We start from the raw sequence: 25,807 nt of genomic DNA, 5'->3' as shown, positions 1-25,807 counted from the left end.
TTCCAATTGAGTTCCATGGGGCATATTCAATTGTTGGTGAAAACGTCCAAAATCTTATTACGGTAATAGTGCGCGTAAATACCGTTATTACGGTAGTTTTCTCGCTGGATTTCAGCTGAAATCCAGCTTACTATTACCGTAATAACGGTAATAGTTTTAACGCCGTGGGGAAACGAAGCAATTGAATACCCCCCTATGTGTTAATTAACTCTGCACCATCCAGTTTCTTCAAAAATAAATTTCCCTTTACAACCACTGCAGCTTTAAACAATTTTTTTAAAACAAATATTAAAATGTTGTGATGGGTTTGTAGTTTTCAACCACTTATCAAAATGTGATAATCACTATAAAACTGAGATCATAAGTTTTGAAATCAGGTTTATCGCAGCAATGTTAGGGGGTGAACCACCCGGCACTAAGAAGCTGGTCGCTATATAATTGGTACTGAATAATAATCTCTCAATAGGCTTCTAAAAGCAGGATGATCAGGAGCAAAGTGGAATGTCAACTAATTCAATGACAAATGAACTCAGTCTCATATTAAACGTTCTCTTTGGCCCAGAAGACAAGAGTGCTTTCTGTCTTTTCAGTAACTCCTTTGCAATTGCCCTCAATATACTGATCAGGTTTTATTGCTGGGGTTGGTCCAACCCTTTTAAATTTACATTGGTGGCCAATTGCTCTTTCATCCCACCACTGATTAATGAGTGTAAAAGAAAATAGCTCTTTCCTAGATAGCTGGGAAAAGTCCCTCTCAACTAACCCAAGCTTTATTTTTCTAAGCCCCCAGGTCGCCATAGCAGAGTGGGAACTAAATAGACCTCTGGAGCATAAGAGATTATTTTATTCGTGTTCTGTTATTTTGCCTCTATTTTGTTTCAGGCAATGCTCTTTTATGAATTTCCAGGAATTTATGTTTTTGCTGCCTGTTTTTTTTTTAATGGTTATTAATGCTGGATTCATGTGGTACTATCTATCTTTCTCTCCTGTTGACTGACATATAGAGTGCTAAAGAGAATGAGCATACAAACAAATCACTACATGTAATAAAACAGAGCATTACTAATTCAATTGTATTTCTACACAAGATATTAAATAAATATATCTTACTGAGCGACTCTTTAGAAGTCTATACAGATGGAGCAAATGTTATTAGGAACACTGGTGCTATATGGCTCAAAATAAAGAAGACAAACTGCTCAGCGCTGTGCTAACAGCATCGTGTTTCTATGTGAGCGCAGCTCTGTTAGAGGTTGGCAGTGGTATAGTGACCACTCCACTTCAGATTATAAAGGAAACGGATTATAAATAGCATTTTTACTTCCATGATGTATGCTTTTACTTTGGATTCTTATTAGTAATGTCCCAGGACATCAGACAGCATGTACAAATTGAAGAAGTATAGTTTTGGAAAAACAGAGTAATACTACACAAATCACTTGTACTCTTTGCAGAACTCAGATATTATTTAATTTAAAACCACCAACACGTTGACTCATATAAATTAGAATTCCTACCATGCTCATAAATAGTATGCATTGTCATTTTCTCTTTTTTTACACATGATTTGGCAGCCAGACACCCACTTGATTAATCTTGATAACTTAGTTTTGTCATCATTTTGTTTTCTTCAAACCTTGACGCTTTTCTCACAACCATTCTTTTTTTTTCTCCCCCTTTGTCTCTCTGCTTACCCGATGTTGTCTCATGTCCTCTCCCTCCTCTTTGTCAATGTCACTTCCTACTTTTCTGCTCCTGTAGACCTGTCCGTCAGCCTCCTTGCAGTGATAGTTATTGTGTGTGGGCTGGCCCTGGTGGCAGTATTTCTGTTTCTCTTTTGGAAGCTGTGGTGGGTGCCCTGGAGGAACAAGGCAGTGTCATCTAACCCGGCTGCACCGCAGAGTGTCTCGACCTTCAGTGGGGTCACCAGTGATAAAGAAGCCATGGCAGACAAGCTGAATTACGCAAGCAACTTTGGTTTCCTGGAGGCAGCAGTTAAAATCAGCCACACCTCACCAGATATACCAGCAGAGGTCCAGATGTCCATGAAAGAGCACATCATGCGTCGCACGAGGATACAGAGGCAAGCAACTGAACCAGCTTCTTCAACCAGGTTAGCTTTTTCATTCATTTAGTAGGGACATACTTCATTTGTTGTCTCAAACTGATAACTGTGAATTCTAAAAAATTATACCAACAAATTTGTTCCTAACCCATCAAACATAGCATATGCCAAGTCCTTAGTATAATCACGCTGTTATCTTCAATAGTAGATAAGTTTAGGCCTAGACAAAAAAAAAATTCAATCATATATTTATCCGTAAACTATTCTTGACTATGACAATAGCCACAGTAGGCAATTTGAGCCAGCAATGTCGACATTATATGTGGGTTCATTAGTTAAACTTCTGTTGTGTAGAAGAGATAGTAAGTCTACCCCCTGCACCCTGCATCAGGGGCATTGTCAAACTTGTTAAACTTGTCTCACCTTTTCCGGGTTTTCTTCTCAACACAGTGCGTCTACCCAAGTGACATTGACTCATGAGGTTGAGGGTCCTTACAGGGTTCACCAGGAGTTGACTCAGAAACTTATACTTACCTCTTAAAAACACCCAGGAGCGCACATACACTTGACATGTTTATTAAAATAAATGCCTTCTAACCTGTGGTCTGACACCTTGGTACTAGTGGGTGGTGTCTGCAAATTATTTTTTGCAAAGTCAATTAAGCAAAGATACTGAGCAGCATAACTGTAAGATTTTATGGGTTGGGTATAGTGGAACAAACACTTGGAGTAAGATGCACATTAAATAATACAATACAAAAGTAATGGCAGGGGAGGGATGGCAAATTTTAGCCCCCCAGGAGGGGGAGGGGCAGCACTTGACTCAGCAGCCTGTTAGGAACATTTTAAGGAAAAAAAATGCAGGTGGCCCAGTGACCCAGCCCAAGGTAGCCTACTATGGGACCGGTAGCCCACTATGGGACCGGCCTGCGGGACATTTGCTCCCCTGCCCCTGAGTAATGGACAAGGGCATTGACTCTTAATGCTTTAATAATACACATGCAAAGACAATAATGCAGTGATAATTGTACAAATGCAATGTAATAATAGCAACCCACAAGTTGTATCAGGTTAAGTTAATGCAGTATTTGAGAATGTCTCTGCTAAGTGGATACTTTAGAACATGCAGAAAACAATGAGTGAAAGAGTGATTGTCCCGATATTGTCTGATGCGAGGGGAGTTTCTGTAACAGCAGGCAGTATGTTCAATGTGTGGGGTAACATGAGATTCAGCACACTGTAAGAATACACTGTTCCTATACAAATGGAGTAGATGTAGTGGAAAGGGAAACATTAGTCCCTAGATGGTAATGAATAGTAAATGTGTGGCAGGGTTAGGTGAGGGCGTTGTGGTCCCAGCAGCATAGGGCAATGCATGGCAAATAGCTCTGGGTGTAGTGCAGTGCAATAATAGGCAGGTTACTCACACATGCAGTAGAACACTGACCAACTCTGGAAAGTTCTAGGATTCTTTGAACCAGATGGCAATGTGAAGGGAGCAACAACAATATCAAAACATGAACCTAGAATAACAGCAAAAAAACAGGATGAGCAGTAGACAGCTGGGGCACTCCTGGAATCATCCTGCAGGGTTAGACAGGCTCACTGATCCCACTATCCTAGGGGGATGGGGCCAAGTCAGCCTCAACATCCCTGGTGGTGTACCTGTTCCTTGACTGTTGCCGAAAGGCTCCCAGGTCTCTTAAGTACATCTGCAATGCATAAGCAAGCCGGGAGCCTTTCTGCACCAGTCTCTGGGACCAGGTGCTGTTCAGAAGAAGAAAAGAAGAGAGAAGAAGTAAAGTACTGAAGGGACAGGAGCAAACCGGGAGGGGTGGGGGAGGATCTCTACATGGTTAACAAAGGTAGAAAGATAAAGAGGAAGGTTCACAAGATTCAAGGAAAGGTGGAACAAGACAACAGCCAAGATTGGCAGGAATGAGGGGAAAACACATCAGAGACAAAAGGGACCATGTTTCAGAGAGCATGCAGGGGAGAAGTTGTGACAGGCCTAATGATGGAGGAGGAATGATGAGAGATAAGAAAAAAAGATTTTGGAAAATTCAGATGTAAGTAGGTAGCAAGTGTAAAACTCTTCTGGGCAACATATGTGGGATAGGTATAGGATTTTGCATCAGTGGGGCCTTTATATGTGCCATTACTATATTCCAATAATTAGTACCAAATATCAAATTCTGCATCTTTTATGGAGCCGATTAATATTCAACATGAACATGGCATATAGTGACGTAGGAGATCTATGTATCCTGACTACTGGATATTAACCTCAAGTTCTCGACTTAGTTGTCCTTTGATATGTGCAGATACATGCGGAGCCGGACCCACCAAACTACTGGGGGCTATCATTAGGCCATTTCATAGGCTTTTCAACAGTCTCTCCTGATCTAAAATTGGCTATTTGCTTCCCCTGGATCAGTTTGAATAATTAATCTTCCAAGTTGAACCCCTCCATCTTGGGAGTTACTACAGTTGCCCTTTTCAGCAACTTCTCTTGAGCTTCAGCAAACCTCCTCTAGTCTTATCACCCTTATCAGAGCAAGGATTGGGATTGGCTTCCTTTTCTGCTCAGTGAAGCATAGTCTCTGTACCACAAGATGATGGATTAATGATCCTCTGAGTAGTTGTGCCATTCTATACTGGTGAAGAAAAAAATTCTCCTTTAGCTACTATGAGATACAAGAGCTTGTCAGGCCAGTACAGACAGTCAGATAACTTCTCACCTAGCTCTTAGCAAGTTGCTCTCAGCTGATACAGTAAAGCAACTGCTACCTCCATGGATCCATATTCATCTTCTAAGGTTTCCTTGTAGCCTTGAGCACTTGCATGTTGGTTCACTGGACCGATTCTATAGGAGGACCTCTTAAATGTTCAGCTATTTGTTGTCTCGTGGTGGCTTCAGAATATTGCCATGCCTTCAAACACTGTGTCCTCATACCTTTCTTGTACAGCTGGCTTATTCCCTGAGAAGGTGCTTGCACCCTCCCTCACAAGGAGTTTTCAGAAACAGGTCATTTTGTCTAGGCCAAGCCCCCTCAGTAGATCAGTTAGCTGCAGCTTGTCACCTGATTTTTGGGGGATTAATGGTGACCTGACATCTAAACATTGTGTGGTAATAAAACAAAAAAAGTTCTTTAAAGAATGCAATTAACGAAAATACACTGATGCTGGAGCCAAATAAAGAAAAACTGGCACCAAATAAAGAAAAATCGATACAGGTCCACTGTACACATTATTCCTACTAACTAATGCTCAGTTTAGCTTCATATATAGCACATATTAATCATGAAAGTGTAGGAGCTCGGGGACTATCTTTATTGATGATGGCAATTTTAAGTATGTGAAATGTTTTATTACATTGCTCGGAATGTGCATGGACATTTTCTTCACTGTCAAAGTGCAACTTGTATAGCATAAGTATAAAATATCATTTAACTATAAGGATTATATCATAAAAGCAATTTGTTCTCCATTTGTCTTTCTTCCTTTTTTTCCGTCAAATCATCCACCCTTCCTCCAACACTTGTCCAAACCCTACTCTAGTCTTGATTTTATTCTACAGCTAAGACAATTTGAGGCCTAATTCTATGCTAGCCTTTCACCCTATACATGCTTTAAAGTTTAAGGATGCATTTACTCATAACCTCCTCAACCTGCTTCTTTGCACACAGTGTCCCTCTGGGATTAGATAGTCTGTCTGACCAAGTGGAGGAAATGATGAGGAGGTCTAGATTAGATTTTTTTGCCGGCTTAGACCACTTCTGCTTCCCTCTCTTCCTAGGCATTGCCACAGCCCTCCATGACCCCAACTTCTACCAAGTGTCATTTAGAAATAAGAAATGTGCATTTTACCAGTAATTGGACACTAGAATAGTTTTCCCTTCCAGAGTCTTTCTGGCCATGACTTCACAATATATTTCATAGGCAAACCGAGAGGGGGGTTTCCAAGTGCCTGGAAACCCCCTCCAAACCTGGGGCACTGTATAATTAAGGTGGCTGGACCTTGCCCCCACTTTACAGAGCTCTGCTTGAAAAAGGAGAGCTTCATGCACCTAGCAGTAGTGCACGCAGCATTGCCCATATATATTATGGGGATAGGAAGAGTTGGAGAGCAGCCAAGCACTGTCTAAAATTATAGCCACTCCCCCATGAATGCTGGTCACGCCCACTGGCGGCATGGTGTGGAAACCCCCCTCTACAAATCCTGCGTTTGCCCCTGTATTTATAAACATGTTACAAATTGCTCTTATTTATAAACATTTTTATTGAGCTTTAGTATGATATTCTTCATTATAATTACATTTGCAAGAAGATTTTACTAGGCTTTCTGCTCATATTGTTCTAAGCGTGCAGGGGCAGTACATATGGCTTTATTGTGACTGCTGCTAGCTAGACATAAATATTTATTGTTTCTCATTCATCCAACTGCAATTTTTCTCTATCCATCTATAAATATCAAAATACAATGTTGCACCATAACCCCTGCTTTAAAAGTCCAATAGTGGGCACGTCACTATTGTCTTGTATTCATAGCAACTTGACCTGTCGACATGCTTACAGTCATATTAATTTAGTTAGGTCCCAGGGAGAATGTAGTAATATTAGACCTGGGGAAAGCTGTCAGATAACATTAGGTGCCATCACATTGTCTGTCAGGTAGATTCAAGCAATGTGCACAAGTGAAAGTGACATTTTCTCTGCTCAACGATTCCTAAACAAGTTGGTTTTCTAATCTCTTCAACATTTTAATTGAATGTCTCCTGGAATCTGCTTTTAAAATCCCAAGCACAGCACTTCATAGATTAGCAGCTTAACCGTTTCAATACCTATGTAATACTTTGTATGTCCTCTTGTATCTCATTGATAAGTAAGGAATACAAGACATGTGCCTAGTAGTGTTATTGAGCCTTATTAAATGAGAATCCATTATTTTTAAAATACAGGTTTTTATAATTGCAAACACTAATTAATTATAGTGTAAAACCAAAGATATGTTCAGATGTGCATACATGGACACCAAGTTGAATGTATTTGTGTCCAAAACATATATGTAATATGTTATCTTAAGACACATGGATATCAGTATAGTATGTTGGAATGTGTCTGCATAAAGATACATTTAAAAGTGCTTCAAGATACACCTAAAGCATATCTTAATGTGGCTGCATATTAGAGACTGCAGTCAACAGCAGCAGCTTGATGATAATGACTGGCGTTTAAATGTATATGTTTTAATGTATATTAAAAAAATAAATGTAAGAAATTAAAAAGAAAAACAGAAAGAAAACCATTAATAACCAATCCAAAATGGTATCACTCTGATTGGTTAGAGTGTCAGAAAGCCAATCTGATTATATAATTGGTTATTTGCATATAGACCCCACATGGGGTCTCAATGTCATAGTCTTGTGCTAGTATCGGCTCCTCTGCATTAGTGATAATCAACTCAGGATATGAATGTTGGTGCTTGAAACGCTTTGGGGGAAATGTTGGCTCACATTGTTTTATTTATTTTTTTGCTTTTCTTAATTCTTTATTTTTAACTGTGCAAAGATCCATGCTGATGATATATATATGGAGATGCAACACAAATTTAGTTAATAAAATAGAATAAGTTGGCAACGGTTGTGCCACCCAATTTCAATGTGTTATCAGTTAATTTGTAGTGTTAGTGTATATGCATGTTTTAATGTGACCTCACTGATGTTCCATAATATACACAGCAGAAACACAATAATACAGTATTGCTGTATCTTTCAACATTACAACTTGTAGTTCAGTAGTATCATGTTTTTTCTTTGTTTTTCATTAATCAAAAGAAATGTGTTCTATTTAAATAGAGTGGTTTAACATTAGATTATGTTTTTGCAGTATGTTACACTGCCACCTGGTGGACAAATATATACTAACAAAAATAAGTTATCAGTTATATTCATATAAGCCTAAGGATTAATTCAATTTACATAGCAGCCCTGTGAGTAGAGACAAAGTCATAGCATATTTTTGTTCAAATAGAATTTCATAGCATAACAGACAATTTCACAGAGGTGTGAAGTAATAGGGGCACTATTCTTGAGTCCCAATTTTTATATGCCATTACTCTGATTGGCCAATCTTCACTTTATTTTTCAATTCCGCGTTTTGTGGAATTCTATAAAAAGAACTGTAGTGACAGTGTCAATTCATTCTGCTCTGAAGTGCCGTTCGGAGGAAGGCTGGTCAAAAAAAAAATCAAAGCAGATTCCTGGGTAAACAGCATTGATTGGGAGGATTGTATGGTGGACACTTAAGGCCAAATTCCTTCAGGGAAACATGTGAAATTCAACACCTAAAAGCAGAATGAGGCAAACATTCCATGGAACAGTTTTGATAATTGTGTTCCTCTCACCTACCGATAAATAGTGGGTGGAACATTGACTCACATTTACAGAAGTTCCTTCTCCTCTTGGATCAGCTTATTTAAATATCTCTCCCAGAGTGCACTGTCTGACAGTTTACCGATTACTGGTCATTATTCTAGTGAGACAAGTGATCACTTTAATGAAGCATATTAAATTAGGTACATTAAAGCATCAATCCCACATAGAAGGTTTATATTTTCTTTCAATAGCATAAGTAGCTTTAAGTATGCATCTGATTGACATTGACATTCTTTCTTAGCTGTCCTCCTACAAATCATTATCTCCCTTTCAAAAAGTCTCTGAAGGGTGCAATATATGGCTGCTAGTGACTCACAGGCCCACAGTTCTCAGCATGTCATGTGAAGACAGAGAGTGGAGAATGAGGGAGATGATTATAAAGTACACAGAGCAGAAAGAGCTCAGAGGGGAATTCCAAAGCCTCTCTTGTCACTGCATTGTGTCCTAGGACTGTGGTCGCCATGGTAGTCCATAGCACTGTGCAGAATTATAAATCATTAACAGCAGCCTGAAGAAAGAAGCCACAGAAATGCGGTAAAAATCAAGATTCTTCTTATGGCCTGTCACAGTGATTGATGATTAAATAAAGCACCACAATTTTTCATGGGATTGCTACTTTAAGGCACATTATAAAACACATTAGGTAATTACATTTATCCTGTGAAGCATGTGGTATTTTATCTTTTTAAAACCGAACTTCTTGACTTACTCACCATGTCTCATTAGTGTTAGATGTAGATGCCCACACTGCTCACATTTATTTGCAGATCTACCATAATTATATGTTTTATAATGAAGAGCATTGATACTGTAATATTCTGACATAAAAGTGAATCATTTTACGACAAGTCTAACATATCAACAATACAAAATCTATCATGTTTCTTAATATGAATTAGATTTTTTTGCTGAAATTTTAAACTTGTCTTGGTAGGGATTATAGTTATTTACCCTAAGGATATATTTACTAAACTGTGGGTTTGAAAAAGTGGAGATGTTGCCTATAGCAACCAATCAGATTATAGCAATCATTTATTTAGTACATTCTACAAAATGATAGCTAAATCTGATTGGTCGCTATAGGCAACATCTCCGCCTTTTCAAACCCGCAGTTTAGTAAATATACCACTAAATATTAACTTTTCATCTCATATCAAGAACTGAATATAAAGAGATCAAGATAATGCTACTTTCTTGCTATTGGTTTAAAGAATGCAACACCTGTGTCATGCCTTTTGAAACTTTTCTTGGTTACATAATAACAGTTATATGATTATTTATTGTAGGCTGGCACATTCTGATAGATCACATACTGAATGTACTTGTGAGCTGCCCACATTTTGGCATTGTGGGTCCCAAACAACCACCAACAATCATTCTAACCAATGAAAGGGTCACTGGATTTTGACCATGTATAGTGGAAAATCTGTTTAGCTAATGATCATTTGTGCTTCTGTGTGTAGTGTTATTAACTAGCCCAGTGGTTCCCAAACTTTTGCAGCTCACGGCACCCTTAGAATCTCCATAATTTTTTTAAGGCACCCCTCTAAAATAATTACCGAGCAGTCCCATTTTATAAGTACCCAAAGAAACGTAATAAGTATTTAGGTCAGGAGTGAAATACTTATTTAGTTTTATGCAAAAATAATACACATAAATACAAGGGAAAAGAATATTTTTTTATATTTTTTTCAATTATATTTCTGTCAAAGAATAATTTACAGCTAACTCACTCTGTGCCCCCTTCCTCCACACACACTGTGCCCCCTTCATCCACACACACTGTGCCCTTCTTCATCCCCACACACTTTGTGCCCTCCTTCATCCACACACTCTGTGCCCTCCTTTATCCACACACTCTGTGCCCTTCGCAACCACACACTCTGTGCCCTCTGCATCCACACACTCTGTGCCCTCTGCATCCACTCACTCTGTGCCCTCTGCATCCACACTCTCTGTGCCCTCTGGATCCACACATTCTGTGCCCTCTGCATCCACTCACTCTGTGCCCTCTGGATCCACTCACTCTGTGCCCTCTGCATCCACACTCTCTGTGCCCTCTGGATCCACACATTCTGTGCCCTCTGGATCCACTCACTCTGTGCCCTCTGCATCCACCCACTCTGTGCCCCTGCATCCACTCACTCTGCCCCCTCTGCATCCTCACTCTGCCCCCTCTGTATCCTCACTCTGCCCCCTCTGCATCCTTGCTCTGCATCCTCGCTCTGCCCCTCCTTCATTCTTTTGCCCCTCCATTGCTGTTTCCTATCAACATTCCCCTCCGTTTCTTTATTTACCATACTTGACCTTCTTTCTTCTATTTCTTATTTCTTTTTTTCTGTTTTCTTACCAATCCGGCCGTGCATCATAACTGGCTTAACTGTATTCAACCTAGGTCCATGGTTCCCAAAGTGTGCACTGCTCCCAGGGGAGCCACGGCGCTGTCACAGGAAGAAAAAAAACTTACCAATCCGGCAGCGCCCGGGACCCAGCATCCTCTCTCCTTCCGCTTGTCACTGAATGTCGGGCGTGATGACGTCACGCCCGACATTCAGTGAGAAGCGAGGAGGGAGGAGGATGCTGGGTCCCAGGCGCCGCCGGATTGGTAAGTTTTTTTGTTTTTTTCTTCCTGGCCACGGCACCCCTGTGACAGCACCGCAGCTCCCCTGGGAGTCAAGGTGCACACTTTGGGAACCGTGGAACTAGCCTGAATACAGTTAAGCCAGTTATGATCAGGTGGGCAATTACATCATAGAACCACCTAAAAGTATATATGGCTAGAAATGTAGAGATAGGCAATAATGGTCTGAGCAGCTTTGTCCTTAAACAGGATAAGTATAGACATGACTACTATGTCACATGAAACACTGGTCACTACACCGGGGTCTAGTAAACAGTCAGGAAGAGCCTATACCGACACTACACTGCTGAGTTTACTATGAAGCACGGAAATAACGTCTGCCAGCCTCTTATTTTTGGAAATAAAATAATTATAATAATAATAATAATAATAATAAAAAATAAATGGTGTTTCATTGGGCAACAGCCTTCCTGCCCTCCTTGCCAGTCATTGACGAATGATCAGATCTGTAAATTATGGCTGCCTTGCGAGTGTCAAAATCGGATATGCATTTAGCAATTAAGCCAAAAGTCCATTTTGTAGCATTTATAGTTTAGTGACGCACCCAAAAGATCTCCTTGCAGGGACAGCAGTAGCACTATTGATCTGCTTTCAGCATGCACTTGAACATAAAACACAATATAGAGTAAAAAGTGATCACGATCATAGCAGTTTGTGTTTATTGCAGACTTAGGGGCTAATTTAGAGTTGGAATCACTGCACACTGAAAAGACGCACATGTATATGTTGATACGGGTGTATCACATCACCAGCTCAAAAACAGTAGCATTGGCAGCAGACGGGTATCAAGAGTACAAGTGTGTAATTTTACACCCAAAGATAGTGTAAAGATGTGGTTTGACAGTGATAGTAGTAAATGTTAGTAGAGTTACTCTCTTTTTTTTTCAATGTAAAGAAGTATCATATACACAAGAGAAAATATTGCCTGGACAGTTATTAATAAATGTGTAAGTCGCATTTTCAATATAATATGTAATACAGTAAAAAAAACTCCACATCTGTTGTTTACCTCCATAAAATTCAAATGGGAATTATTCTTCCTGAAATAGTCTAAATGTAAATGTCAATCAAGTAATGTGAATAGATATCCACAACTTTATATAGTATATAAGATAGACTCCACGCTAATGAATTAGCTGGAGGGGTGAATACGCTTCTACAGTCATAACTGGATGCAAGACAATGATATACAAAAGTCTACATATGCATACAAATTGATGGTACGCATACACAGTACACAATGCATATCTTAAGCAAAACATTGACATACTTCCAACTCTAAGTGAGTTGTCTTAGTGAAGATTATCTATTCTTATACCACTCTCATCTCACCTGTACCCAGGGCTTCCATTGGTCAAAAGGGTTAAGAAAAATACAAGGAAAAGGAAGTCAGTATAGTTTGCAAAAGAAGTAGCAAGTATTGTGAAAGAAAAAAAGATGATATTTAGGAAATATAAGCAGACTCAGAATAATGAAGACAATGAGGTGTATCTTGCTAGACAGAAGAAGGTAATCAGATGTGCAAAGGCACAAGCTGAAGAGCCCATTCAGTAGGTAAAGGGGGGTAAAACTTTTTTTAGGTATATAACTGAAAGGAGAAAAACAAAAGGAGGAATAATAAGACTAAAGACAGAGAGTGAGAGTCTTGTTGAGGGAGACAAGGTAATAGCAGATCATCTTAATAATTATTTTTGCTCAGTGTTCATTATAGAAAGAGCAGGGGAAGGGACCACAGTTAAATTGCAAGTATACTTATAACAATAAGATAGATACAAGTACATTTACAGAGGAGAAGGTCCTAACAGAGCTCTCAAAACTGAAAGTGGATAAATCAATGGGGCCAGAGGGGATACATCCAAGGATACTAAAACAGCTTAAAGGGTGTTGGTAACAGCATTAACAGAATTATTCAATCAGTCACTAGCTAAAGGAGTAATTCCAGAGGACTGGAAAAGAGCAAATGTAGTTTCACTGCACAAAAGTGGAAGCAAGGAAGATGATGGAAACATTCTTAAAAGAAAGACTTGTAGAATATCTAAAATCCAATAACTTACAGGATCCCAAACAGCATGGATTTACTGGGGGAAGATCATGTCAAACAAATCTTATTGACTTTTTTGACTGGGTGACTAAAGTAATACATCAAAGAGGGGCTGTAGATGTCACTTATCTAGATTTTAGTAAGGCTTTTGACACTGTCGCACATTGCAGACTGTTAAATAAACTAGAAAGCTTGGGATTGGATTCCAAGATGATTTAATGGATACGATCTTGTTGCAGGATAGAAATCAGAGAGTTATAGTAAATGGAGTACATTCACAAGGAAAAGGGAAAGGTTGCCAGTGGAGTACCCCAAGGATCTGTACCAGGGTTTTTTTTAATATCTTTATTGAAGACATTGCAAATGGTATTGAAGGGAAAGTATGCCTTTTTGCAGATGACACAAAGATATGCAACAGGGTAGACACACCAGGGAGGGTAAAACAAATGACCAAGGATCTAGGTAGACTAGAGGAATGGTCAAGAGAGTGGCAATTACTGTTTAATGCCATAAATTGCAAAATCCTGCACTTGGGTCTCACAAACACAAAGGCTAAATATATTATTAATGGCACTATAATGGAAACTACAGAGAAAGAAAGGGATCTAGAATTCTCTATTTCAGGTGACTTAAAGGCAGTTAAGCAATGCAACAAAGCATTGAGGAATGCAAGTCAGATGCTTGGTTGCATAGGGGGAGGAATCAGTAGCAGAAATACAGAAGTAATAATACCACTGTATAGGTCATCGGTACGGCTTCATCTAGATTGTTTAGTTCTGGAGGCCATACATTAGAGACTTACAAAGAAGGACAACTAAAATGGTGCATGGCCTACAGCACAAAACTTTCCCGGAAAGACTAAAACATCTTAACATGTATAGTTTGGAGCAGAGAAGGAAAAGGGGGGACATGATAGAAACGTTCAAATATATCAAGGGTTTTAATAAGGTACATGAGGGAAACATTGTTCAAAGGAAGAGAAGTACTAGAACACGAGGACATGCACTGAAACTGGAGGGAAGTAGGTTCAGAGGAAATTTGAGGAAAAACTTCTTTACGGAAAGGGTAGTGGATAAGTGGAAAACATGTTTGGGATAGACATAAGAATATGTTTATGAAGAATGAGAGATCAAATAGGGTTTGAGGTTATCATAGGTAATAAAACAATGGGCAGACTAGATAAGCCAAACAGTTCTTATCTGCCGTCAAATTCTATGATTCTGTGTTTCTAGTTTTCCCAAGACCCATTTTTTTACCAAATTCTTTTGCCACAATAATTATTTTTTCTTAATAGGGTAAGTTTGGATGGTTCCTATAACACAAGTAGTGTTAATATACTGTCTTTTAGTACCAATAGTAAAACTCTGAGCCAGCACTACCACTAGGCGAACCTAGGCCATCACCTAGGGCACTAAGGTTTATAAGGTGCCTAAAACACTGAATGTTTTTATTTTCACTGTGGCACCCCCACACTGAGTGTTACTGCCACTCACATATAGGGGCAGCAGCCAGACGGTTCCTACACAGAAAGCTGCTGCTCCTTTAAGGGCTTGGGGTGGGGCACTGGACTACTAAGGCATTCCACACAAGCAAAAAGCAGGTTATTTAGCTTTACCTTGCCATGCTGTGGAATAGTATTCCACACTGCTTGTAAATTCTGTATTTAGCTGAATTTATAGTCTAAAAATGGAGCAAGGACAATTATGGTTCCAATCCATTCTGGTCTGTGGTGTGGTTAAAATATAATAAGCAAACAATCTGACCAGAACAGAAATGATAGGGGAATGGGCAAAATTCCATGCCCAAATGTGGACTGGGACAGCACTTTACAGAGAATGCTAAATCATACACGTCAGCCCCTGTCCCAGTGGAGCTTACAATTTAAATTAATACACACACTAATATTAATCCACCGGTTTGTTTTTGGACTGTGGAAAGAAACCGGAGAAGGCAGAGGAGGCCTATGCAAACACAGGGAGAGTGTGACAACTCCACACAGTGTGCTATTCAGAATTTAACACATTGCCCTAGTGATGTGAGTCAGCAATGCTAACCAACATGCCACCCATACCTTGGAATTGTTCCAAAATAAATAATACAGAACATGAAAAAATACTAAGCACTCAAATGTTTTTCTACTAGGTTCCTCTATAAATACATATGTTGACAATATAGCGTTTAATAGTTTTCTAGTTTTCTTCTCCTACTGCTTTGATTATAAAACTATCAAATCTCATTCACTTACATTTTCCATACCGCCTCTTCTAAATTTTCACTTCGATCCCTGGTTTTAATTGAACACAACTGATGACGGTGAGAGTGGTAATTACAATTATGTAACTTTGTTTAGGTCTACATACAAATTGTAGATTACTTAATTTTACTTTTAATGTAAATCCTCGGATTTGCCATCTATTTTTAGTTTCCAAAGGAAATGCCTAAAATAGCATTCAGACATTGTCTGCTGGACATACAGTATCTCCTCCCTCTCTCCCTTACAAGGCTTGAATGAATCTTTCACGAAACAGTCAACTTGTGGACTGTATCAGACATGTATGTGTACAACTGTAGTACAACTGCAACTTGATTTTCATTTAAGGTTCGGATGAAAAGTAATTTCCAACACTGAAGTCATGTCAATTTCTGATTTATTTGCATACAGAAAAATTTCTGACAAGTCATGAAATATCAGAAATTATTTCATATAAACAAAATCTGTACCCTATCCAACCATTATCCAACCACTATCCCAAGGCACAAATATCTTGTGTGCCTTATCTGACTTGTTCCCTCAGTCTTCCAATTATATAGTAAATTTTTCTACTCAGCACTATGTACCCTGCATTCATTATGAAAATCTCCACTCAAAGTATTGTAACATTGAGTAACATTACTGGCAATCTGCTATGTTCTTAGTGAATAGGAAATTAGGTGGATGTGAGACCCCAGATTACTATCATTTCACTCTCATTTGATATATGTTGGCTAAAATCTCCATCTCACAAGTAGATATATTAGAAACATTTTCAAATGTTATCATTATAAATAATGCTCAATTTTCAATTGAAGATAGCAGAAAAAAATGTGTGATAAGAATTTGAAGTTAATCATTTTTAAACATAGAAACAATATATTTTAATTTCATTAACTATAGCCAGGTGCATTGTATCCAGATTTTGTTTTTTAGTTGTATGTATTAATTCAAGGCTTTCAGAAAGTAAGCCAGGAAAAAATGTACATTATGGGACTGATGCAGAGTGTGACGTTCTCCAGTTTGCATAGAGTATCTTGCCTGACTTATGTTCATTTTTCCAACAACACTGTATCAGCCCCTGTGCATTCACTGCTTATCCACATTAGAATATTGTTACAAGTTATTTGCTCGTAACCTAAAACAATGGGGATCTCCATACCTTTAACCAATTTTTCTATGCCTCCTGGAGGCATGTGATGTATTCATATATATGAAGGGTCCACAGTAAGATTTTTGTAAGGAACCTTGGGTACTGTAGAAGGGTGAAAAAAAACATATATACATGAGGTTTTGACAAAAGTACATATATATATATATATATATATATATATATATATATATATATATATATGGTAGGTGAGGTGCCTTGATGGCAGCTTAATTATCCTCTACTATGGTAGCTATGCCTTTAGAAGGGTTTTACTCTCTGAGAGTGGCACTGCCCATAGGAGTGGGTCTGAGTCATTGGTTCACCCATTTGTTTTAACTTTTACTCAATTCAGATTCAATTTCAGTTCTGCTCTAAAGGAGTCCTGTTAAAAGAAAAGACTAATGAATCTTGGCAAGGTGGAAGGGTAGCATCCCAGTGGCACTGGAAGGTGTACAATGGGACCCCAAGCTGAGAATAAAAACATATATTTATTGCCATGTCTGTGGTGTATGCTTGAAATTAATATATAGGCAAATGCATGAAATGAAATGTATTACTTGTCACAACTGAACGTGAAGTACTTGCTAATGTTGGCACAACTTGAAAGTAAGGTGCGCAATCTAACGTGCCCCTGGTTTTCACCAGGGACCCCCGCAAGGAGGTATGGGCTGCACTGCAGGATACACGCAGGTCGCGGTCCTTCCCCGAGTCATATAACGAGGCACAGAATGAGAGTAGTCAGATGAGCTGGTTTGGTAACTTGCTGGCAATGTTGTACAAAGGGAAAATCCAGAAGGAGGGTCAGCCAAGTCGGGTCGGTAAAAGTCAGGCAGCAATACACTAGGGAGATCCAAAAGAGTAGACAATCCGGGTAATAAGGGCACAAGAATAGCAGAGGAGTCAGGCAACTCAAATAACACAGGAACGCTGGAGCAGGAGGAAGACCTAATACTCTGGCACAGGTGGGAGGACAGGGACTGCCTTATAAACAGTAGGCAGCCAATGAAAGAGAGAGGCAGCGGCGCTGTCATCGGCTGTCATCGGCTGCCGCCAGAGGTTAGCATAGCGTCCCATTGATAGGCAATGGGACTCACATGCGCAGAACGCCCGGCGCTCCGGCCAAGAGAGAGGACAGTCGGCCCTCCCGAGGAAGAGGCCAGATGGCGCCTGACAGTAGCTAGCTGGTGCTGGTGATCATCACCATCATCGTCATCATCATCATCATCAGTGTGTATATGCAACTGCCCTCTAACAGGTGGAAAAGATACAGGTATATATACATCTCCATTGTGGTCTGCCTCAGCAGCATTTGTGAGAACATGCCCTTATTGTAGTCAGCCTACGTTAGACTGTCCTTTCCCTCCCGCCTTCCGTCTCTCCAGTCGTAAGGAGGCACAAGTGTCAGATGTGCACATGCGGTCTCTTAGTGGACATGGGCAGTGTAAATTTTCTGAATTTATTCTATGCAAATGCCCGTACGATCAACTCATCATCACGCCCTATGGGGTAAATGTATCATACCCCCGTTTTTTTCATCTCGCGGGAGATCAGCGTCTTCGCAGCTAAAATTTAAACGGGCGATGGCTTGTAAAGGCAAACTTGCCTTACCAGGGTATGATCCATTTACCCCTATAAGTGAATATTCTCCATACACTTATTCCCTCCGTCACATTGAAAAACCCTCCTCCATTATATTTAATGGTAAAAACAGGTGAGTGATTGGTAAAACTAAATACAAAAATAAATAATAACATTAAAAGGAAACATAACTTAAATGTATATAAATCCACATGTATGTGGCTCACTGAACAGTACTGCATGTGCTTATGAGTTAATCCTCTGCAGAACTGATCACTGACAATGAACTGTGAATGTATTTGAACTAACAGAAAACATTTTGCACTTTGTCATTTAATTTGCAGAGAATATCTACTTGCTTTGCAATTTTGCAACAGTCACAAGAAAAAATGTTGTTGCTTTGTTGTATCTTCCCTTTTATTAGCTGTAAACCTTGGTGCATGTGATTTCAGTTTGATGTAAGCTGTTCTGATGTGTTTCTTAACAGTTTATTTGCTTTTTAATTTTGTATCAAGTACATGGCTCTAAGGTTCAGTGTCCTATTGTTAAATAACCAATAAGAATATGTATTTTCCTTTTTGCATTATTTATGTTTTCTACAAATTGCCTTCAAGGCAGCAGGGTCTTTTTGCAAGGCCAGCAAATTTTATTTGCCCATGCATTGTTTCTGAAATATAAATTAATGACATTATTTGGTGCAGCCATTGAGCTAAATGATTTTAAAAACCTTAGAAGGATCTTCCTAAAACGCTCAAAAAAGAATGTAATTACTGTATTTTCGACAGAAAATCATAAATAAAAAAGTATATATACATCCTACAAAGAAAATAACAAGTTTTGATGGTTTAAATTGTAATAACAATTATTTTGGCAGTGTTGTTGCAATATAAATAAAAGGTAGTAAATCTGAAACATAAGATGATCCAATGTGCAAAGACATCTTTAACATTCATGAAACATTATGTACCAATACAGAATATAAAATGTTTAAATTGTATGTAATATTTGCATCTTGCTGAGACAGGCTATTTACATTACACACTCCAAATCACTTTCTGCTTTGTTCTTTAATTGTTTTATAGACACGAATTGTGCCATGCATAGGAAGAAAATACACCCTGAGCTTTATTTAAAATATGTTTAGTTCTACCAAACATTTCTGAATGTTACTATTAGACTGTCTTTGAAAACAATGTGGATGTTATATGTAGTGATTCTTTATGAAACAATTATCTAATTAAAAGAAAATTAAATAGTGGTGGAATTAGAGGGCTTTCAGTAACAGACCCCACATCAGTGGTTGAAGTGGAAATTTAGAACTGGGGGTATGGAAAATATAAGTGAATGGAGTATGATGGCTTAAATTTCTTTCTTTTCTTTTTTTTTAAACACTTGTCCCCTCTGGGCCCAAATGATTCCACTCCCCCCACCCCCAGAAAAAAAAATCTATGTCTCTGCATTCTCATCCATCATTACTACTTGTGTTTTATGGTGGCTGCATCCCTGATGTTCCCATTCTTAAGCTGTCTCCCCATCTTCTCCCCTGTCTCTCTTGCATAGCTCCAGGTCGAACACATACATTCAGTTTCCAATGCTGCTGAGTATGGGAGCAGCAGAGGTACAAAAAGCTTAAAGTGTCAAAAGCTACATATGATGAGTGTGCTGCCTGTTACATCTATGTAATGTGCGGCCGCACTGCTGGAGGGGAAGGGGGACATGCAGCCACACATTACATAGATGTGACAGGAGGCAAATTGGGAGGGACAATGACAACAGTTGCAGAATTGGCGGTATGGTATACCGTTATCGCAGACTTCAACCACTGCCCCACATGTTGTGAAATATTATTCCTGGTACACATGTGGTCTATACAGATGTATAATTATGTTATTATTGACTCATGGAACCATTTATAGAATGTCAGCCCTTAGTTGCCCATCTTCTAATGTATTTTGTCAATTTCACATTACACAATGCTAATGACAGTACCACAATGACACAGTCATTAGTATTGCTGCTTCACAGTGTTGGGGTCATAGATTTAAATCCTAAAATGGACCTGTTACGATGCTGGCAGTTCCCTGGAAAGAAACACTTGATTGGGTTAGCTATCAGAGGCACACCACATCTGTCTAAGCCGTTTAGTCTTGGGAGGAATGGTAGTGAGGTACAAGCTGAAGTCAAAGGATTTTAGAAGGTAGACTAGTGATGTATGAAGCTAAAATCAAGGGTTTTGAGGTACAACAGTGATGAAACAAATCCAAAGTCGAATGATTGGGGAAGGTAGAATCATGATGTACAGTTCAACAAAACAAGTCTTCTTCAAGCAGAGACATGTAAAAAAAACTTTTTTCCTGCCGAGGTTTGGTAGAACTGAGGGACAGATAAAGGCTACAAACAGGTGAGATGAAATGTTCTGATTGACATGACTTTTTCACTGAAGGGTTGAATGCAGAGTGGGGAAAGCTGTGCAGTAGTCCAGGTGATGTAACGAGCTAGATTGCTGTTCTTAGCAGAGTGCTGATTACAGGAATTGAGAAAAGGTGTTTGTGGATCGTTGTTTGACAACTGTTATCTTGAGCTAGTGTTGTGAATCCTCACATTCCTCCCCATTTTAGGAGCAGACACCAGATAAAGCCCGCTAGGCTTGCCAGGATTTAGCCTGAAAAATTTGTAGAGCAGTACAGGTGTATGAACACTGGTGGACTTAACCCTAGAGAGGTCTTCAAGACCAAAGCGAGAGTCAAGGATTGACTTATTGATGAATTCTCTGTGGCCCTCTACCTCCACTGTGGAAGGAAGAACAACCATGCATCTAGGAAACAGAACAAATGTTGTACACTGGATGTATCCTTAAGGAAGGTGGTAGCCGTACTCTATTTTACTTATCTTCCAACTGATTGGGTATGGACCAATGTACCTAGGTCTCAGTTTGAACATGGACATTTTCAGAGCATACTTTATTGCCTGCTGAGACCTCCAGCCCATCCTGTCTCCTCTGGCCCACCAACGCTTTTTGGTTACCTACCACCATCTTCAGCTGTTTGTGCAACATTTTACACAGTCCTTGGCGATCCTGCATATATTTGTCTGCTGAAGGAACCTCATATGTAACATGTGAAGATGCAATGACAACCAGATGGAACCCATGGTCGACATAAAAGTGGGTTACCCCCGTGTAGTCATGCACCAGGTTGCTCCATGAGAACTCTGTCCATGCAAGCAATTGGGACCAGTCGTCCTGGGCATCCAGCGATCACTGCTGTTGCAACCTGGATCCTGTTCAGTAAATCTGAAGAAATGGCTGGTCCCAGAATAAAGGCAGAAGGGATAATAACTTCACCCTCCATGATGGATCATTCGGGAGAGAACTGCTTGTAGAGGGCATCGGCCTTGACATCGCTGGACCAGGCCAGTAAGTTATAGTGAAGTTGAAGACTGTGGCCTGATAGAGCCTCTCAAAGAGGTCCGAGATCAGTAGGAGTAGGGTACCGAATTTTGATTGTTATTTCATAAAGTCCCGATAATTGATGTAAGGTCTTAGGAAACTTTCCTTCTTCACTATGAAAAAAAAGCCTGCAACGGCAGGTGATCTGAATTTCATGATGAATCCTTGCTCTAAATTCTTCTATATATATGGGGTCATGGTCCTTATTTCAGGTTTAAACAGCAGGTATTTTCTGCCCCTTGAGGGCATGATGCCATGTATTAGGTCAATCGGGCAGTCCCACTTTTTCTTGGGTGGGAGTGCTTCTGTCTGCTCTTTTTCGAAGACCTTGATGAACCCATGGTACTCCTCAGGCAGCTCCTTTGATACAGACTAATTCTCCTCACCTTGGGTAGTTGTACATACCATTTCCATTCTCGCTGGTTTTAGGAAAGTGTTCTGTCATGAGTTGGATATGTTTGTCCCTCCAATTGATCACTGGGCTGTGAATGTAGAACCAGGGATAACCCAGGAAGATTGGGCTCTTGAGGGTGTGGATGGCACTGAATGGGATCAGCTCCCAGTGATGGTAACTGACACATATCAGCACCTGGATGATGTCAGGGTTAACAAAGTTGGGGTTATGGGTCATCCATCCACAGATTGTATGGCCATTGGCCTTATTTTAGGAACCAGTGGTAGTTTCATCCTTAGAGCAAAGTCCAAGTCTATAAAATTCTCCATCACTCCAGAATCCAAAAAGACATCAGTGTCAACGGAGCTAGCCCCTCAGGATAGGGCGATGAATCACCAAACTTTCCTGTTCCAGTGAATAACTACATTTCTAGACAGCTTCAATCTTCTTATTTCTGGACACACTTTCATCCAGTGACATTGGTGCCAACAATATAGACATCTACATGTCTCTAAGTGGTAAGTGCTCTTGTTCATTTGCAGTCCTCCCAAGATGTGTGGGCTCCTCAATGCTCTCAGATGTTTATCCGTGGCTGGTGAGCTGACAGGAGATATTGAATAGCTGTCTCTTTCTTGACGCTCCTGAATGCTTGTGTCGAACAGCTTTCGATTGGAAGAACAAATCAGAGTGGGGATTTAGCGAATTGGTGCGAATCGAAGCAAGTAATGATTTGCAAGCAGATTTTAAAAAATATATGTTTTTCCCACAGTTTGTGGATTTTAAGTTGACATGTAAGACAACTCCTAGAGCTTCATATATGTTTATCTCTGAAGAGTTTGAGATTTGTTTGAATATTTTTGAAACTAATTGAACTGCCCAACACTACTTTCAACACTACTTTCAATTACTAATTAAATACAATGAATGTGAAACATATAAGTTATCAAAATAATCAAAATAATGTGCTTGTGAGACATAGTTTGTTTTTCTTCTGACACAGAAATATATTACTGTTTACAAGTATCTAAGATCTATGATATAAAAAATATATATTTTAACATTGACTTAACACAGTAAAGCTACATAAAATAGAGAACAATCTGGTAAAATATGGTTTTAATAAACACTAACACAATAATAATATCATGTAATGCAATAAAACTATTTGTAGTCTGCTAAAGGTCTTCAGCAACTGCTTGAGCAACTTACTGTGGTAAAGATAGTTTTAGTTACTTCAGCTCAGAAGAGTTACAGCTGCTCCCAGTAGAAATTCCTCCTCATTTGTCTTCCTCTCTGTTGTTCTAGTGTTGCTGGCAGTCTATCATGTATTTAGATCTGATCTGCTGGTTTTGAGAGATTAAGCTCATGTTTGGGTTTGTGATCGCTGGCAGCTTAACAACCCTTGCAAAATAGTTGCAATATAGTTGAATATTATTTGGGAAACAATTGTTATACCAGCATACATTTTGCTTGCATTTCATGAAAAGGGTTTTTCATATAGGCATGTTTGCACTACATGAGATCTGTTCTAGTTCATACAATACATTTAAATGGTTCAAAATATTTTAAACATTATTTTTGCCTATGTGAATACACAAGGCATTCATACATGCATGTTAAGAAAATGGACTACAGATCAAAACTGACCAAACAAATGTGCATGTTTATAAATATTTTTGCTGAATTTGGGCTCACTTTTGTTCATTGTCAGTGTCCACTGCAACAGAACACATCTTTCAACAGGAGAAGCCTATTTGATTTTCCATAGGTATTTGTAAAAGGCCCTAATAATAATAATAATAATAATAATAATGTTAGTAGCAATAATAACATAGGTTTCAAATATAAAAGTCCCCCACAGGTACTGCTAATTACATTAATATGAGAACCCTGCTTCCAGTTCGCCAGTGTAATGCACTGCTGAAATCTCTAGGTAAGACGTTCCTAACTGTAACAATATAATTCACACTTTATTCTTTTATGAATCACGTACTGTTGGAAGGATGTAGATTTTGAAGCCCTATGCTACTGAAAGTGAATACATCCTACATTAGTAATTCTGCACCCCACTCTCTCATGTCACACTGTTTGTCAAGAACCAGGATATTAAAGCCAGAGCTAGTGAGATAATTCTACTCCCTTAAGGTTCTTGGATTACACTGGCAAAGCAAACAGGAAAGATGCAACAAATTCTTTTTTACAGAGTCCAGTATTGTGTGACACAGTAATACGGATAATAATAGCTATAATTAAATAACAGCCAGGTGAATCCTACAGAGGGACCCCTTACCCCCACAGTATATGAAGCTGCAGCAGTTTCTTAAATTGATGTTCTGTCCTCTCGGCCGTTTCACAGTGTCCTCTATCAGCATCACAGGACCCCTGGCCAAGTCTCCTTGCTCCAGCAAGCTCACTAAGGTGTCAGGGATTGCGGGTCTCCCAATGGAGTCAGCATTAATAGTACAGAATAGCTGAATCTGATAGAAGTCAAAGCTCCAATGCAAGTGTGATGGTACAAAGCATCAGCAATGAAACCCCCAGGATTTCCCAGACCCCCCCATTGTTAAAGGGAGCTAAATTCTCATACTCTCTGGATACACCCTTGGTTGAGCTTAGATAATTGGTTTCCCTGGATTGGCTGCTGGCTCCATAGGGGATGATACTTTCCTGACCCACACTCTCCTAGAAACTCTGCTGGGGTGGCTCCAGGTTGACTACCTTTCCCTTGCCCAGAATAATGGGCACCTACTTAGCTAGTCAAGGAGGAATGGCTTCCCTGATTAAGTGAACATCCCAGAATTAATGACGTGCGTGCATTTTCAGCTTCGATGTGCTTACAGCTGATCAGGGCTTCTTGTTATGAGAGGAGCAGGGAGGTCATGGGGAGGGGGGGGTGCAGCTTCCATTCTGGTATTCTACACACCAGACCCTGCCAGAACCCACTTGGCTTATTTTAAGAAAAAGAGATACAAATAACTAATATTAACACAATTGCACACAACATTGTATTATCATACAGTGAGTAATAATTCCATGTTTTTTGGAGTCTCATGAGATGATGCAGTACATTTATAAGTCCCCAACCTGTTCATTACATGGAACCCTGCTGAATTGTCAGGGAAGAATCAGAAAGTCACACAATTGCATAAGGCATTGAAATTGCCATTGAGTACCGGGTGAGGGAGAAAAGAGTGAGAGAGAAAACATCTCGATCTCATCACACTACTTGACTCCTCCTTCTCCAAGAGAAAACATTTAACTTTATAAATCATTGTATGGCTGTCCCTGGACAGTGCTAGCTACACAAGCCACATCTTTTGCTAGTGGTATCATAAATAAAACTATTTTCAGGTAAGATCAAATAATAAATATATATAAGCAATTCTCTTTACCAAGCCAGTCAGGGGTTTCCCATAACATTATGCAACTGTACAAGCTTTGTAACTCATCATAGAACTTATAGAACAAATGTGTTTTGTTTTTACCCTGTCAATATCTTTCCTTTCATGGTCACACTTTATGATCTTGTCTTCATTCTGTGCAACAGTATTTTATTATTGCCCTCTCAGCCCTTATGTTGTAATACATACAGGAAATAATTTTAACTCACTTATAAGGGAAAAATGCCATATTTATCTTCTCATCGATTTCTGCATTGTGTGTAGTGAAAAATATATAGTAAGGGGTAATATAAAAATGACCATTGAAATAATCTCACTGGTTTTGAACAACTGAGAACCTGAAAACCAGTGATATTTCCAATTCATCTCAATGGACAGTGTATTTCAATGGGCACAGA

At 39.3% G+C, this 25,807-nt stretch overlaps 1 protein-coding gene across 1 annotated transcript in view; it reads left to right on the top strand.

Annotated features, from left to right (window-relative positions):
* The first annotated feature begins 1,830 nt into the window (after positions 1-1,830).
* Positions 1,831-25,807, top strand: part of SYT6 (synaptotagmin 6) — a 149,343-nt gene continuing 125,366 nt past the window's right edge. The window contains exon 1 of the mRNA XM_075196292.1: positions 1,831-2,113. Coding sequence (XP_075052393.1) covers positions 1,944-2,113 — 170 coding nt within the window. The 5' untranslated portion in view covers positions 1,831-1,943. The remainder of the gene's footprint in view (positions 2,114-25,807) is intronic.

Source organism: Mixophyes fleayi, chromosome 2 (genome assembly GCF_038048845.1).
Source record: "Mixophyes fleayi isolate aMixFle1 chromosome 2, aMixFle1.hap1, whole genome shotgun sequence".
Lineage (NCBI taxonomy): Eukaryota > Metazoa > Chordata > Amphibia > Anura > Limnodynastidae > Mixophyes > Mixophyes fleayi.
The sequence above is the reverse complement of the archived record's forward strand: the minus strand, read 5'-3'. Positions and strand labels throughout refer to the sequence as shown.